Source organism: Oncorhynchus keta, chromosome 34, assembly GCF_023373465.1.
Source record: "Oncorhynchus keta strain PuntledgeMale-10-30-2019 chromosome 34, Oket_V2, whole genome shotgun sequence".
Classification (NCBI taxonomy): domain Eukaryota; kingdom Metazoa; phylum Chordata; class Actinopteri; order Salmoniformes; family Salmonidae; genus Oncorhynchus; species Oncorhynchus keta.
This window is the reverse complement of record NC_068454.1, coordinates 72,273,140-72,290,602: the sequence shown is the minus strand read 5'-3', so window position 1 is coordinate 72,290,602 and position 17,463 is coordinate 72,273,140. Positions and strand designations below refer to the sequence as shown.

The following is a 17,463-nucleotide window of genomic DNA, read 5'->3' as shown; positions in this document are numbered from 1 at the left end:
AAACCTGGTTGAGTCTGCTTTCTACCAGACACTGGGAGATTAATTCACCTTTTAGCAGGGCAATAACCTAAAACACAAGGTCAAATCTACACTGCATTTGCTTACCAAGTGGCCGAGTTACAGTTTTGACTTAGATCTGCTTGAATCTATGGCAAACACTTAAATTGTTGTCTAGCAATGTTCAACAATACATTTGAATACTTTTCAAAAGAATAATGGGAACATATTGTACAATCCAGGTGTGTTAAGCTCTTAGAACATACCCAGAAAGACTCACAGCTGTTATCGCTGCCAAAGGTGATTCTAATATGTATTGACTCAGGGGTTTGAATACTTATGTAAATTCGATATTTATGTTTTTCGGTTTCAATAAATTTGCCAAAATGTCTAAACATTTTGGCACTATGGGGTCTTACAGTGCCTTGCGAAAGTATTCGGCCCCCTTGAACTTTGCGACCTTTTGCCACATTTCAGGCTTCAAACATAGATAAAAAAACTGTATTTTTTTTGTGAAGAATCAACAAGTGGGACACAATCATGGAGTGGAACGACATTTATTGGATATTTCAAACTTTTTAAACAAATCAAAAACTGAAAAATTGGGCGTGCAAAGTTCAAGGCGGCCGAATACTTTCACAAGGCACTGTATATGGAACAAAATGTATGTAATCAATTTTGAATTCAGGCTGCAACACAACAAAATGTGGAATAAGTCAAGAGGTATGAATACTTTCTGAAGGCACTATTTTTACATTTTTTTTTTACAGGCAATAAACTGTGACAGGCTTTTGTAGTGTTTTTGATTTGTTTTCTTCTGTTCTGTTTACACTGTCAGTGAAAGTTGTGTGTCCACTGTCTAATGCATTCAACACAATTTCCTGTGTAATCATAGGACACCACTGAGGCCTGTAGTTGGAAAGACATCAGAACAGTTCACAAATGGATCTAACTGGAGGGAGTAGTATTTTTGTTTGAGGGCAGAGAGATGGAGACAAAGGGGATATGACAAAAAGCATGTAATGGTTTTATTAGGCTGTGATCAGGGTGACTGATGGAGAGAGCGACCCCCGAGCGCTCAGTGACCCCATCCCTAATGATTCCCTTAATTCCAGACCATGATTGCTGTTAGAAATTCCAATTAGGAGGCATGTGTGAGAGCCGGAGCGTGGTAAGAATGGCCTTTAATTGCGATGAGTTATCATCTAGACCAGTGTAATTGAGCCCCCATCTTAAGGGGCGGCACTTCTGACAAATTGATTTAATACCGAAGCGATTCTCCCGTCCCTAATGGTGGATCGGGTCCGTCTCTCCACGCTGGGCCACAGGCGCAGAGGCAATTGTGTGCGGTGATTACTATCTGCTCTGTAATCGCTCTCTGTCGTCTCTTGCGCAAGTGTACTCTGACACACATCCTGGACCCAGGGCAGGGCACATAGATCTTAGCCTATGCCCCAGGTAGCCCTGAACTTACCCATCATACTGAAGTACTGTAGGGAGAGGGCTGATATGGAGAGTCACTATATGCACATAAGTCAATATGACATCAATTTTAATGGTCACATACACAGATGTTATTGCGGGTGTTGCGAAATGGTTGTGTGTCTAACTCCAACAGTGCAGTAATATATAACAATACACAAATCTAAAAATAAAATAATGGAATATTAAAATATTTATAAATATTAGGGCGAGCAATGTCGGTATGGCATTGACAAATGCAGTAGAAGAGAATAGTGCGTTCGGAAAGTATTCAGACCCCAACACACAATTGATTAAAAAAATTAAACTGAGATCTCACATTAACATAAGTAATCAGACTGTTCACAGACCGTCTTCTTGGGTATGACGCTACAAGCTTGACACACCTGAATTTGGGAAGTTAATCCCCTTCTCTGCAGATTCTCTGCGTTGCTGCACAGCCATTTTCAAGTCTCCAGAGATGTTCGATCGGGTTCAAGTTCGGGCTCTGGCTGGGTCACTCAAGGACATTGAGACTTGTCCCAAAGCCACTCCTGCGTTGTCTTGGCTGTGTGCTTAGGGTAGTTGTCCTGTTGGAAGGTGAAACTTCACCCCAGTCTAAGAACCTGCACCATTGTGCTCAGGACTTCATCAAGGATCTCTGTGTACTTAGTGGTTAGACTAGTAACAGAAAGGTTGCAAGATCGAATCCCCGAGCTGACAAGGTAGAAAAACAACATCTGTCGTTTTTCCCATGAACAAGGCAGTTAACCCACTAGGCCGTCATTGAAAATAAGAATTTGTTCTTAACTGACTTGCCTAGTTATATAAAGGTTAAAAAAAACAGGGTTGAGTAACTGGATGGTAGCCAGCTGTTCAACAGTCTTAAGATAGCAGCTGTTTTCCAGCCTCTCTGTCCCAGCTTTGGGACCGTGCTGACCTCGCCTTCTGGATGGTAGCCAGCTGTTCAACAGTCTGATGGCCTTAAGATAGCAGCTGTTTTCCAGTCCCTCTGTCCCAGCTTTGGGACCGTGCTGACCTTGCCTTCTGGATGGTAGCCAGCTGTTCAACAGTCTGATGGCCTTAAGATAGCAGCTGTTTTCCAGTCCCTCTGTCCCAGCTTTGGGACCGTGCTGACCTTGCCTTCTGGATGGTAGCCAGCTGTTCAACAGTCTGATGGCCTTAAGACAGAAGCTGTTTTCCAGTCTCTCTCTCCCAGCTTTGGGACCGTGCTGACCTCGCCTTCTGGATGGTAGCCAGCTGTTCAACAGTCTGATGGCCTTAAGACAGAAGCTGTTTTCCAGTCTCTCTGTCTCAGCTTTGGGACCGTGCTGACCTTGCCTTCTGGATGGTAGCGGGGTGAACAGGCAGTGGCTCGGGTGGTTGTTGATCTTTTTGGCCTTCCTGTGACATCGAGTGCTGTAGGTGTCCTGGAGGGGAGGCAGTGTGCCCCTGGTGATGCGTTGGGCAGACCGCACCACCCTCTGTGGATGTGGGCGATGCACTTGCTGTACCAGGCAATACAGCCCGACAGGATGCTCTTAATTGTGCATCCGTAAAAGTTTGAGGGTCTTAGTGCGCAACAGCCCCTGTATGTGCGGGTGGAGCATTTCAGATTGACAGTGATGTGTACGCTGAGAAACTTAAAGCTTTTCACCTTCTCCACTGCGGTCCCATCTGTGGATAGGGATGTGTTCCCTCTGCTGTTTCCTGAAATCCACAATCAGCTGCTTCGTTTTGTTGACGTTTAGTGACATGGTGAGGCAGTGGCTAGGGACTATTGTTGTTGATGTCACCAACTACTTGCTCACAGTTGGCGGTTCCTTAGAGAAGGTGGAGCACATGCAGAGTGCCATGGAAGTCTTCTCTGCAATGCAACGTGTGTGCTCTCCGGTCGCTAAACTGGTTGGACCCGTTTTGACGTCAGGATCTGTTTTGAGCCTGTTTCAACTTGTCAGTGATTTTCCCCGTTTTGTTCATTTACAAATGAAACAAAAACATCGTCATGTAAAACAGACACCATTGTTGTTATGGTGTGAATCAGTGCTTAGACGTCTTTGCAATTCACCGTCAGTCTAATACAGGGTGATGATCCAGATTTCGGTCAGTTTCACAAACAATGCAATTGTCTGTCTTTCCCCTGCTGACCTACACACACCACACATCTGACTACTGCACTGATAGACAGACACACACTGAACTTTCCATGGCAACACCTCAAGGACATCTCTCTCTCTCTCTCTCTCTCTGCGCTCATCTCTTTTTAAATCCATTAGTAAGGTTGTAGCCCCCAATGTGAAATGAGAAGTATGGCTTAGGTAATACTAGTGATACATAACCCTTCCTGATGAGAACAGTGAGTTGGATCAGTTCCTCTTTGGGATAATGCAGCGGCTGTTGCTTCTTGATTTTAGTTGCCGAGCCACAGAATCTTAGCTTTCATTTAGTTCTTTGTTAATGTTCGAATGTTGACGATGGGAACTTTCTGATGCCAGGATCTGTAGAATTGGCAATTTGTTTCTAGTGCCTTTTGTTGAAGTCACTGGCTTTTCCTTTCTAGCTTTTTACAAGTCCACTGTCATTACTTTCACCTCGTATGGCAAGACTGGAGTCTGGAGGTGGCTATAGTTACTGTCTTGTACTTCAGTGTTCAGTCTCTTCCTGAAATCATCCTGAAACTATGATTTCCTAACAATCTCCATGTCGTCCTGCAAGTTAGATGACTCGCATACTCTACACTGGATATGTTATTGTACTCCTACGTCTTGAGTATTAGTAATCTCATCATATAAATGTAGGTAAATTCACTTATCTCCCTCTTTTTATGTCTGTCTTCCTCTGTCTACCTAGGGGCAGAACGGGCGGCATGAGCAGGTCACCTTCCTGGATAACAAAGACAAGATGGCATCGAAGAAGAAGACTGGAGTGATAGTGGGAGTCCTCATCGCTCTGCTTGTCTTGGCAGCCGTGACAGGAATCCTCATCTGGTTCTTTGTTAGTGAGTACAACTTTACTATGTAGTCTGAGACTAATGCATGTAATAATCATAGACTAGGTACTATCACTCAGTCTGACGGAGTGAAAATGCAAAGGATGCCCCAAAGTGGCTCAATAACTCCAACTGTACTAATGTTGCTAATTTGTCCTGGAGTATTCTGGGAGGTTTGTTTCATCTAAAGTCTGAACATTGATAGCTGAAATGTAAATAATGGCAAACAGCTTTTTATGATTGACCAGAAAGACTTGGGTTTGAGTTGGCAGCCCTAGCCAACTGCCATTGGCCAAGCTAAACATGCCATCTACCGGGCACACCCAGGAGATTTCACATTCACAGGCGCTGCCTGACTGCTTCTTTGAAGGCCTAGACGTTTGATACAAATATCTGTAATAAGTGGAACGTTTTGAAGTTTTAATTTGCCATTGATAACCTGTTTGTTTGACAGGCCTTAATTTGTTTGGTGTTAATAATTCAAGTAAAGTGGTGCGGTGCAGAGTAGACGGAACACCCCGACAGTCACACGCTCAGTCTACAGCCTGATCAGAGGCTTTTACAGAGAGATAATCAAAAGATAAACAATCTCCTAAATCCCTGTTCTCTTTTTATTTGCTCCAGCAGAGAATCATATTAACCATCTCTGGAAGTGTATGAGGAGGCATTGGTGTTGCATGTAGAATTTTTCTAAATGACTTCCTCTTTCTCCTTCTCTCTTTTCCTTGGTCAAAGGCAGGGAGTCTGCGGCCACCATAAGTATGAAGCGTGTCCCAGCTCAGCGGGTGTATAGCGGGCACATGAAGCTGGACAATGTGCCCTACAACCAGAATCTGGAGGACCCCACCAGCACAGAATTCAACAAGCTGGCAGACGACCTGGAAGAGATTGTGAGTTTGACCCCGATTTAGGCTCAGATGCCATGTCCTGGTGATGTTCTGTTGAAAAACAGTTTGAACAGATTTAGTTTTTCTATGGTGGTCATATGGTGACAGACAAAAGTGATGATATGACAGACAGACATCTGTCAATTCCAATCAGTTTCTTGCCTGCGTCAAAAGTTGAAATTCCTTGAACTTTTGATGGATAGATAGATGACAGGTCCAATACCCTTCTACCAAGTTAACCTCCACCCACAATACCCTTTAGGTCAGGTATGATATTAAGTCAGGTATCAGAGTTCAGAACTGACTGAGATTCAGTTTCTCTCTCTTGTAAGGTTTGTTGTAGCTATCTGCCGCAGCATGTTTTTCTCCTGGTGGAAGGAGCTGACTAATGGCATATTTGTGTGGGTGGACTGGAAGAGAGGACATCATCTAGTTAATCTGTTACGTCCTCCAACATTTCCTTTCATTCGAGTAATGGAGATGTGTGCATCGCCACTTGGGAACATGACAATGATAAACTGCTATTTCTAAACCCCCGGTCAGTGTGGCATTGCTTTAGAATGTATGGCTGCATGAGTGACAATGTAAGTTATGTGTGAAAACCAAGGTGGTCTGAATGGAATTCTGGATGACTGTTCACTGAGCGTTAATGTGACAACCGAACACGCCACCACCATTATTCTTTGCTTGGTACATTCAGTTCTTCCTCTGGCCATGTGTTGCAGATGCAGTAGAGCAAAGTGTCGTTATATGTTGGTGATTGGGTCTACAGTATATGCAAATGAACTAACAAAGCCAATCAGAAACCAACACACTATTGGCTCCACTGGCAAGACTAAAGAATATTGTTTTTCTTTTTTTTTTGAGGGAACAATGCACCTCCCTGTGTGTTGGAGGTGCTGTGTGGTTGACTTGGTAGTGTGGTTGATTTGGTAGTCTGCTGTTTCCTGCTGTAGAATATGGCATTTGTGCTTAGAAAGCTTTGAATAAGGAAATCCCACTTAGGTTGTCACCAAAAATCCTAGAGGCTTAATATTCCTTTTTTTAAAGCTGAGAATCACTAACTTTTATGCTTTAGGGATTTATTGAAATTATTTCAGAGGCAAGCAGGCCTTGAGGGTAGTTGTTCATTTTCTGTAGAGTCCTTGAAATCCCCGCTTATGACCACTGATACACTACGTCTCTCGTTTGAGCTCTGAAAACGGCAAAGGGATCACATTCTACACTTCTGGGTTTAACTTCAATGGATCTCGCATTTTTCTCTCCTCTCAAATTGTTAATGGACTTTGTCCATTGTGGTCCATTGAAAAGTCTCGGTTCTCAATGTGGTCTTATCAGAGTCGATACAGATGAAGATCGTTCACTATTCTCTTCAGTCTGTTTCAGGGAGCTGAGGTGAGTTCAGCTACACTGCCTTTATAATGTACCTTTTGGACTTAACATTTACCAGCCTGATAATTGCATGTCCGCTACATGCGTTCTTATTCACAGTCTGAACTGGAGTTTAACACACACACACTATGAATAGACAACATGATTGGTAACAACACATGCTAGGATTAGATATCCAGTTTCTTTCTACATTTGTTTCACATATCTGTAGCTGAAAGCACTCGTCCTCCATGGGATCTCCAATGGAAACCCTGTTATTCATGGCATGCAGGCAGTTGGAATGCAAGCATACACACTTGTTCTCAGGGGCCTTATTGCAGCCTCAGACAAACTTTTCTTGGTATCTAACTGGCCAATATCTGGAGCACTCCCAACACCATGGTAACCTTGATCAATTAACCTTATATGGAGGATTCAGCTGAACTATGTGGTCACGGCTCCCTATCTTCGCCATGCTAACAGCAAATGGGTCGTCAGGTAACCTAGTAAATGATCTTTTTTTTCTTCTTTTTTTTTTACCAGCTTAAGATCAACTACAAACAAGTTGAGTTCCTCTCCAAGTACTACACCACATCTGTGGTGACTGCCTTCAGGTAGGAGAGTATTCTGGGATGTGGAGTTTCTGCATGTTGGTAATGTACAGTTGGCCATAAAGCTAGTCATGTGATCACTTTTTTTTTTAGTACATAATATGGATATTTGAAAATGCTTATTGGATAAGTGTAATTTGGACAACGGGACGTCCAATATAGCAACTCAAAACACCAGCTGTACCTGAGGAGAGGTTTGGTAAAACCTGCACTATAGAGACGTTGAAGTGTATGACTGTGAGTGATCAATGAAGGCCTCTGTCAGCATAGTTTGGTCTTCTTCCTTCAAGTCCCTTTCTCTCTCTCTCCAGTGAGGGGGTGCTGGCCTACTACTGGACCCAGTTTGACATCCCGGCAGCGGACCTGGAGATACTGCCAGAGTTCTCTGAGGAGCGGGTCCTGGAGGTGCTGTGGAACGGCATCAGGGAGCAGGGCAAACGCTCCGGCCAGAGCCTCCACATCAGCCAAGTCACTGCCTCACGTGAGTTAGTAGTTAGTACAACCCAGTCAAGACCAAACCAGGTGGCGTAGTCTCTGGGGCAGGGAGTTTATCTAGGGGTTTAGGGTTTAAACTAAGCAAGCAGAGACCAATTAACCGGAGTCCTGCAAGCTTTCGCTTCAACCCTAATCCAACACCTATCATTCTACTAATTGGCTGCTCACCAGGACTTTGATCAGGTGAATGAGAGGGTAACAGAGTTGGATCAAAAGCCTGCACACCCAGTAGCTCTCCGGAAGGATGGTTGGCCTCCCCTCAACTAAAGGGGCGTGTTTGATGAAGAGAAATGTATTGTCTGAAGCAAGCCCCCTCTCTGTCATCTTACATAAGCGTTCATATCTGATCTGATTTCTGCATTAATGGCTGTTCTATGCCAGCTAGATGTCTCTGACATGCCCTAATAAGATAACGTGGAGGTATAAGGGACGCCACTCTGTTTTCTATTGTATCAGAGATTGGACACTTTATGTAGTTTGGATCTTCTAATAACATTACAGTAGTTGGCCCCTGGACTGCCTTCTAGCTCCCTGCCTGCCTGGCTGTAGCCATTATCATTATTCTAGCTTCTGTCTACTTCACATTGCATTGCAAATAGGTCACCTTATATTACTTAGTGGTTTTGCTCTCTTTAAAATGATTTCTGTTTATATGATTTGATGTGGCTGTCAGACAGAGATGTATCGCGGGGCGAGGGGACGTTAAACAACAGTCCAATATTATACGCCGATGCATCACTCTATCAGCTTCTCAGTTTGGTAACACTTTCTTAACCCCCTTCCTCCCTCCTTACCTCATTTCCCCTTTCCCTCTCCTCCTTCATCTCTCTTCTCCCTCCCCCTCTTACTCCACCACTCTTCTGTCTCTCACCCTCGCCCCCTTCTCCCCCCTTCTCTCCAGGCACAGACCCCAGGATGGCCAGGAACCCCAGAGCCGGTGAGTAAAACCCACTGTCTCCCGTTCCAATCACACGCCGCTGTAATTTTCCAGCCCGCTAGATGTTCACCCCGCTGCTGCCAGTCTGTGACGAATGCCTGCCCCGCTTGATACATAATGCTGCTGCTGCTCCATTCATGAAGAGATTGAGAGCCCTGGCTATATAGTACATGAGTGGACTACTGAATAAAAGTGGATGTTGGCCTATTTCACTCGTCTTTTTTTTACCCTCTGTGTTGCGGCGTAATCCTCAATCTATTTTGCGCATGTTACATTGAATTTCAGATGAGAGTTGATAATTGACACTGATGAACAGTGTAGTAGATGTGGTATAAGATGTGGACATTTCTCCTCACCATGATATGACATTTTGATTGATGCCATACAACACAGCTCTAATCTTTTTTTCCCACTATGTCATGTGCCTTGGCATTTGCACTTTTGGGACTAGCGAGTCTGTTTTTCCTTATCATGTGAGCTGACCAGGGAAAACCCACAGCCTTGTTGGGCTACTGTATTTATGTCTGTACATCTACTAATGTAATCTGTTATGCTGTTCATTTCCTGCCTGTCAGATTACGAGTGTTTCTTCCGGTTGGAGGCTAGCACTTTAGCTCAGAGCTTCCAGTCTCCAGGCTTTCCAGATCAGTACCCGGCCCAGTCCCGCTGCCAGTGGCAGATCAGAGCCCCGGAACAGAACGCCATCTCAGTCCGCTTCTCCCACTTTCACATAGAGGACGACTGCTCCGATGACTTTGTGTCCATCTACGACTCCCTCAGCCCGGATGAGTCCCAGGCCATCACTCAGTGAGTGCTCTCACAACCACTACTGTGATGATGATGGTAAATAAATAATATGAATAATGCACAGATTTTTATTAGTGCTTTTCATGGACCCAAAGACTCTCATACAGGATGGTGATGAGAGAGGCTGAATCAGGCCAGTGTTTGTCATAATGCCACGATTCTCCACAGCCCAAGGACATCTGTGACAAACTCTATCTTAATATCAGCAGTGATACACAGACAAGTGAATTAAATTGTAAGATTCCACATTTGTGTGAGACAAATTGGCTTTGTTCAATCGAAGGTGGTTGCCTGGTGTCTAGGCTAAGTGTAATTGATAAGTTGTTGTGCTGTGAGAATGCAGTTTTTTTTGTCAATCGATAACGCTATGTTAACAAAGGAAGCCGAAAGTCAACGTCAAACTTGCTTTCTTTCAGCACAAGAAATAACATATTCTTCGTCCTACCAAGAAACATACACTGAGTATACAAAACATTAGGAACACCTGCTCTTTCCATGACACTGACCAGGTGAAACCTACGATCGATCACCTGTTAAATCTACTCCAATCAGTGTAGATGAAGGGAGGAGACGGGTTAATGCTTTTTAAGCCAAGTGAAACATGGATTTTGTGTGTGTGTGTGTGTGATTGGACAAGACAAAAAATGTAAGTGCTTTTGAATGGGGTATTGTAATCGGTGCCAGGCGCACCGGGTTTGACTTTGTCAAAAACTGCAACGCTGCCTGATTTTTCACATTCATCAGTTTCCTGTGTGTATCAAGAATAGTCCACCATCCAAAGAACATCCAGTCAACTTGATGCAACTGTGGGAAGCGTTGGAGTCAACATGGCCAACATCTAAGGGTAAAAGTGGGCGGTAAAACTCAATATTAGGAAGGTGTTCATAATGTTTTGTACACTCAGTGTATCCCACTTGTTAACAACCTTTTATTAATTAGGGTCCAACCAAGACATGCATACTACCAGTACCAACATATGCTTACTTAATGAGGAAAGAAAGTACAAGTGTGTCATGTAGTTTTCCAGGATTCCCAAGAGGGACCGGAACATCACTTTGTATTTGGCTATAAGGTCCCCAGTGGGAATAGAAAAACGTGGGAGAAAACGGTCGTTTTGAAGTGTAGCGAATGCTGTGGACTTCATTCCCAATACATCATTGGTGATTTTAGTCACTTGTTGGGATCCTGGTGCATTTAGCCCAGCACGTCGTCTTTCATTGTTAACATTGGGGACCTTCAGTGAGATTGAGTTGGCTCAGAAGGACCTCTCTTTTCCAATCTACCAGGGGTGCCACCCAGCAGCCATGCTGCTGTGTGTAATTGTGGTTGGTTGTCTGTGGACTCTTTTTGCGTCTCTCCCCCCACTGTGGCAACCTGAGTGCTAATCAGTGGGGGCTACACTGTAGGCAATTTCAAGTTCCAAACCCTTCGCCAAACAAATGCGGGTAGCCAGGCGCTGCATGAGATTTTTATATTGCTGCTCAGCCTATCAGATTCATCCAAGGTGACACCAGGTTTGAGGGCCTTAATACAATAGTTTCTAATGGCATTACCCTGCTGCAGGTAGCTGTAGTGCTGCTCTTGCAGCGTCATTCACACCTCTGTGGCTCCGGCCGCCGGCCCACGCTGCAGGAACGCTTAGCTAAAATACCTGTTTGACTTTGAAATTCCGTGTGTGTGAGCGGGCAGGGCTATTTTTCTTCCCTTTAATAGTTGACTTAATGCTTTTTGATGTGTGGGTGCTCATCAGTTATTTAGACATTTCAAATGTATTTAATGGGCTTCTTTGGGTTTCTGATTCATGTGTTTTATTAAAAGTGAACTATGTCACTTTAACAACACAGTGTAGATGGTATACTGATGGTTTATGCCTTTCATGCCTGCACCACATTCTGCCAGTGAATTAATTGAAGTCCCACACCTTGATCAGTGTTTCCCAGCCCTGTCATTGGCTGATGTCTCCATTTCCTGTATGAATCTCCTCCTATAGCAAGTGTGGTCAGAGGCCTCCCAGCAATCCCCTGGAGGTGGTGTCGTCCAGTAACATCATGCTCATCAACCTTGTCACCGACAGTGCTGTCCAGAGGCCTGGCTTCAGTGCAGAGTACTCAATCATCCCCCTAACAACATGTAAGATAACATCACACAGTCATCCCCTTACCAAGATGTACAACGATAATGCCAGTCAAACAGTCCATATTTCACTAAGTTAACATGATGAACACTCTAATGACCCAACTGTTGCCATTTTAGCCAAAAGTTGTGGAGGAGTCCTGAAGGATGCTCAGGGAAACTTTAGCTCTCCCCATTACCCCAGCTTCTATCCCCCAGCCCTGGACTGCAAGTGGACCATTGAGGTAGATGATCCTGCACCATAGCCCCCTCTGTTACCCCCCCTCTCTCTGCTACCTCTCTATTTCCCCCTCACTCTCTGGTCCCTCTCTAATCCCCTCTTTCCTGCACCATCCATAGCTCTGTATGAGGGGAATGCTGAGGCTGCAGAATGTCAGCCAGGCTGTTCAGTTCAGCACCTCTTCCATCTTCATCTGTCCTATTGCTGCAGCAGCAGCCCTTAAGGTTGTGGGTCTGGGGGAAGGATGTGGGCTAGGTGTTCTCCCTCAGTTACTGTAGGTTAAGTTTCAATTCCCTACACCTCCCACTTGGTCCCGTTCCCCTTGTGAATTTCAAATCATTGAATTTGTGTAAGCAGGCTCAAGGGACTTCCCACCATATTTCCTGCACCATTTATTTAGAATCTATGAGAAGGAAGGAACAAGTGCATACCTCTAAGTAGCAGAGCAAAGGGGTGGAGTGGTGGCATTTTCCAACTCTTAGCACTCACATGAACACAACCCTGTCTCAGGTCCCTGCAGGGAAGCAGGTACGTGTGAAGTTCACCATGTTCCGTATGAAGGAGCCGAGAGTGGACGTCAGGGTGTGTCACAAAGACTACATAGAAGTCATGGGCACCAAGTAAGAATTGTCTTCTACTTACTGGAGCTCTATAGAACAGTATTACTTTATTGATTATCACAGGATGAAGGAAATGTGTTCTCTGCTTTAAACCATGACATCCCATTGACATACAATGTCAGCATTTCCACTCAAATAAACGTTGTGTGCTTTGTGTCAGGTACTGTGGGGAGTTGTCTTCTCTGGCCCTTACCAGTACCACCAGCTCTCTGGTTGTGATGTTCCACTCTGACGAGTCCTTCACAGACAAAGGCTTCCAGGCTCAGTACAACGCATACGATCCTTCCAACCGTGAGTAGTTTCTCTCTGGTGTTTATATATGACTCTGGATTGTATGAAATGTCCTATGAAGGTGCTACCATTTTATGGTGCTGTTTTCAACCCCTTCTGGCAACTGATATGGGAGTGGTGGTGCTATTCAAGTGAAAGTTGCTATATGATGCCATCGTCACTATAAAAAAACTGAACTATTGCCTCAAACCCAGTGGCACACTGACTGACACTCAGCCAGAGATGGTTCAATGGTAGAGGTTTACAGACTGCATCTCTGACATCACAGGTCCACCAATCACCACGGGAGCGTGTTTACTGTCTGTTTTATCAGTCTGGATTTCTTCTAGTCTCCGTCTCAGTCCCCTCCACCCTCTGGGGTGCTGCTCTCTCAGAGTTTGGTCCATAATGGATTTCTAATTGCTTTGATCAATAGGGATGAGCAGATGGCAACGAGACTGATAGATTGGATATACGCTGATTCCCTCACTCCTTCTGTCACTCGCTCTCCATCTTTCTCTCTCCTCCCTCGCTCTCATTCGCCTCCTCCCCCGTCTCCCTCCTTCCTTCCTTATTCCCTCCGTTCTGTTACTGTGTGCAGCTTGCCCCAACCAGTTTGCCTGTGGCTCTGGGTTCTGTATCAAGAAGGAGCTGCATTGTGATGGCTGGAACGACTGTGGGGACATGAGTGATGAAATGAACTGCAGTAAGTAGACTGGCCTCGCTTGGCCTCACCCCTACCTCACTCCCTTCAACCCTCCCTCCCTCACTCCCCTTCTTCCCTCCCTCACTTCCACTCAACCCTCCCTCACTGCACCTCAACCCTCTCTCTTCCCCTCACTCCCCCTCACCTCTCCCCTTACCCTCCCTTCACACACTTCCCACTCCCCTTACATTCCTATGTGTGTGCATGTCTGTGTAATAGAAGCCTCTGACACACACTAGACATTTCCTCTTGCTATCTTCAGAATGTGAAAAGGACCAGTTTGCCTGTGACAACGGGATGTGCAAGCCCAAGTACTGGGTGTGCGACCGTGTCAACGACTGTGGTGACGAGAGTGATGAGAAGCACTGCAGTGAGTAGCCTCCTAGTCGACAAGACCATCTCTATCTATGTAATGCCAGTCTGCGGGCTAAATGGCCCGCTAATGCCATGCTAATTGTGCTAACATTAAAGGTGCTAATCGATGGACACTGGCTCCTAGCTCAGCTGTGTGTGGTCATTACTTTATCAGTAACGTGGCTTGTTGGAAGCCTTGCCCAATTTGCTCAGCCTCTGTCAACTCTTAAACATGTATAATGCATTCAGCCTTTCAAAGCACAAAGTGGGGGAGGGATGAAGGGAGAACAAGAGTCCAGTCTGGCCACATCAGTAAATCTCTTTCCCCCCCCCCCAGGCTGTGCTAAGAATGAGTGGAGGTGTGGTGACGGGACCTGTTTGCCTCAGGATGTGGTGTGTGACACTAAGACGGACTGTGTGGATGGGAGTGACGAGGCTTCCTGTACCGTCTGTAAGTCAACACACACCAGACTCCTCACTCATTACCTGACAGGAAACACCTCTCTTTTGACAGACATTAGCTATGTTAAAACCCTGTCACTCCTTTTCAATCTCAGTTTTGTGGATAAAGTGGGATGTTAGACTAGAACGTCTCAATCAATACAGCCAATCCATGTAGACCACAGCACCATCACTGTGTATGGTGCACTACATTCTAATGCCTAACTGATTGGAGTGTCTTTTTCATCAAACCTGGCCTAGCACTGAAATAGGTTTATGAAAAATGGGATTGTTTTTTAAAATCAGAAATGTGTTTTCTTATGATCTCATGATGGGTTTTGACTTTTTATTTTTATCCACCTCTCTCTCTGTGCAGCTCCTGGCACCTGCTCTGACTTCAGCTTTAAGTGTAAGAACGAGGCGTGTGTGAACAAGGTGAACGCTGAGTGTGACCGGGCCAAAGACTGCACCGACGAATCCGATGAGGAGGGCTGCGGTAAGACGAGACAATCCAGCAGCAAGCTCTTTCATTCCTCCTCTCATTTACGTCTTCACTCACTTCCTATTCTCTGGGAATCTCTCTCTGTCTTTGTAAAAACATCCATGAGTTTGCATGTACTTTTAGAATTCCTGTTTGATGTGAAAACCTAGACTAGCACATGAAAGCAGTAGTAAATGTATCATTGTCACTCCTAACAGTGAGCTACAGGACAGCAGAGTAGTGGGGCTGGGATAACGTATGACTGGCTACTTGTCTACAGAGTAGTGGGGCTGGGATAACGTATGACTGGCTACTTGTCTACAGAGTAGTGGGGCTGGGATAACGTATGACTGGCTACTTGTCTACAGAGTAGTGGGGCTGGGATAACGTATGACTGGCTACTTGTCTACAGAGTAGTGGGGCTGGGATAACGTATGACTGGCTACTTGTCTACAGAGTAGTGGGGCTGGGATAATGTATGACTGGCTACTTGTCTACAGAGTAGTGGGGCTGGGATAACGTATGACTGGCTACTTGTCTACAGAGTAGTGGGGCTGGGATAACGTATGACTGGCTACTTGTCTACAGAGTAGTGGGGCTGGGATAACGTATGACTGGCTATTTGTCTACAGAGTAGTGGGGCTGGGATAACGTATGACTGGCTACTTGTCTACAGAGTAGTGGGGCTGGGATAACGTATGACTGGCTACTTGTCTACAGAGTAGTGGGGCTGGGATAACGTATGACTGGCTACTTGTCTACAAAGTAGTGGGGCTGGGATAACGTATGACTGGCTACTTGTCTACAGAGTAGTGGGGCTGGGATAACGTATGACTGGCTATTTGTCTACAAAGTAGTGGGGCTGGGATAACGTATGACTGGCTACTTGTCTACAGAGTAGTGGGGCTGGGATAACGTATGACTGGCTACTTGTCTACAGAGTAGTGGGGCTGGGATAACGTATGACTGGCTACTTGTCTACAGAGTAGTGGGGCTGGGATAACGTATGACTGGCTATTTGTCTACAAAGTAGTGGGGCTGGGATAACGTATGACTGGCTACTTGTCTACAGAGTAGTGGGGCTGGGATAACGTATGACTGGCTACTTGTCTACAGAGTAGTGGGGCTGGGATAACGTATGACTGGCTACTTGTCTACAGAGTAGTGGGGCTGGGATAACGTATGACTGGCTACTTGTCTACAGAGTAGTGGGGCTGGGATAACGTATGACTGGCTACTTGTCTACAGAGTAGTGGGGCTGGGATAACGTATGACTGGCTACTTGTCTACAGAGTAGTGGGGCTGGGATAACGTATGACTGGCTACTTGTCTACAGAGTAGTGGGGCTGGGATAACGTATGACTGGCTACTTGTCTACAGAGTAGTGGGGCTGGGATAACGTATGACTGGCTACTTGTCTACAGAGTAGTGGGGCTGGGATAACGTATGACTGGCTACTTGTCTACAGAGTAGTGGGGCTGGGATAACGTATGACTGGCTACTTGTCTACAGAGTAGTGGGGCTGGGATAACGTATGACTGGCTACTTGTCTACAGAGCACCAAACAAGCCGGAGGGCCTCCATCCAGCACTTTTATTTATTTAATTCTTTGGAGAACTATTGACGTCTGTGTGAATATTTTTGTGTTTTTCCTTTCCTACAAGCCTCGGGGGCTGGCAGTGTTTTATTTTGATAACCTAATATGTCGGTACCTTATTATAATTCCAATGAGCCGCGCGGTTCAGCTCAAGGCTACGGTGTCAAGTTGAAGTTGTTTTCTCCTTCGCTTCTCTCCTCTTCCTCTCCTCCATTCCGCCATACTTCCCAACAGACTGTGGCGTCCGGCCATATAAGCTTAACCGTATTGTGGGCGGAGAGAATGCGCAGCTGGGGGAGTGGCCCTGGCAAGTGAGCCTGCACTTCCAGACCCGTGGGCATGTGTGTGGCGCGTCAATCATCTCCAACCGCTGGCTCCTGTCTGCCGCCCACTGCTTCAAGACCATCAGCCCTGAGTGAGTTCCACATACACAACACTGCTCTCCCTGCTCCTCCTTTCTCCCTTCCTCCTGCCTCTCTGCAGAGTGTCCTTCCTATTGTTTCAAATGTCCTCCCTTCATCCCTCCCTCCCGCTTTGCTTTTGTTCTCTATGCCTCTTTTTTGAGTCTGTCTATCCTGTCATGCCTGTGGGTAGTTTATGGCTTCTCTACTCTACTGAAGCTTCTCTCCTTGACTTGTTCTTTCAAGATCTCCAGCCCTGCATGTGTACATGGCACCCCTCACACCTCCCTCTTCTGGTTTCTTATTCACAGACAGATCGTCCCGTCTCTGCTTCTGAAGCCTCTGATATCTCCCACCTCCCTCTACTCTGCTTTCAAACACCTTTTTGTCCTTCTTTCCCACGCCCGGGGGTAGTTTATGGCCACTCCTGTCTTTCATCTACTTCACTGAGTTAACTTAGTTTGTTGGTGCCCCATTCTTCTTCTTCTTATTATTATTATTCATTATTCCAGAGGACATTGTTTTAGGGATCCTGTTCATTCATTTAATGCTTAGGACTCTTCAATCTGTAAAGCTGAAGAGTTCCAGGTTCAATAGGAATGTAAAGTGGGAAAGTGGGAACATTGACTATACATTTCAATCATGCTGTAAAGCTGAATTTCCTCGTTGTGTATTGAACAGAGCA

General features: G+C 45.4%; 1 protein-coding gene across 2 annotated transcripts in view; it reads left to right on the top strand.

Annotated features, from left to right (window-relative positions):
- The window catches only part of LOC118367647 (suppressor of tumorigenicity 14 protein homolog), a 37,670-nt gene that overhangs the window by 13,175 nt on the left and 7,032 nt on the right, over positions 1–17,463 (top strand). For both annotated transcript variants that reach the window (XM_035751240.2, XM_052494684.1), the window contains 15 exons: positions 4,309–4,456; positions 5,183–5,337; positions 7,249–7,319; positions 7,628–7,797; positions 8,713–8,748; positions 9,324–9,555; positions 11,546–11,685; positions 11,809–11,912; positions 12,419–12,528; positions 12,689–12,819; positions 13,400–13,504; positions 13,767–13,874; positions 14,196–14,309; positions 14,676–14,795; positions 16,612–16,792. In XM_035751240.2, the coding sequence (XP_035607133.2) occupies positions 4,309–4,456; positions 5,183–5,337; positions 7,249–7,319; positions 7,628–7,797; positions 8,713–8,748; positions 9,324–9,555; positions 11,546–11,685; positions 11,809–11,912; positions 12,419–12,528; positions 12,689–12,819; positions 13,400–13,504; positions 13,767–13,874; positions 14,196–14,309; positions 14,676–14,795; positions 16,612–16,792 (1,925 nt within the window). The remainder of the gene's footprint in view (positions 1–4,308; positions 4,457–5,182; positions 5,338–7,248; positions 7,320–7,627; positions 7,798–8,712; positions 8,749–9,323; positions 9,556–11,545; positions 11,686–11,808; positions 11,913–12,418; positions 12,529–12,688; positions 12,820–13,399; positions 13,505–13,766; positions 13,875–14,195; positions 14,310–14,675; positions 14,796–16,611; positions 16,793–17,463) is intronic.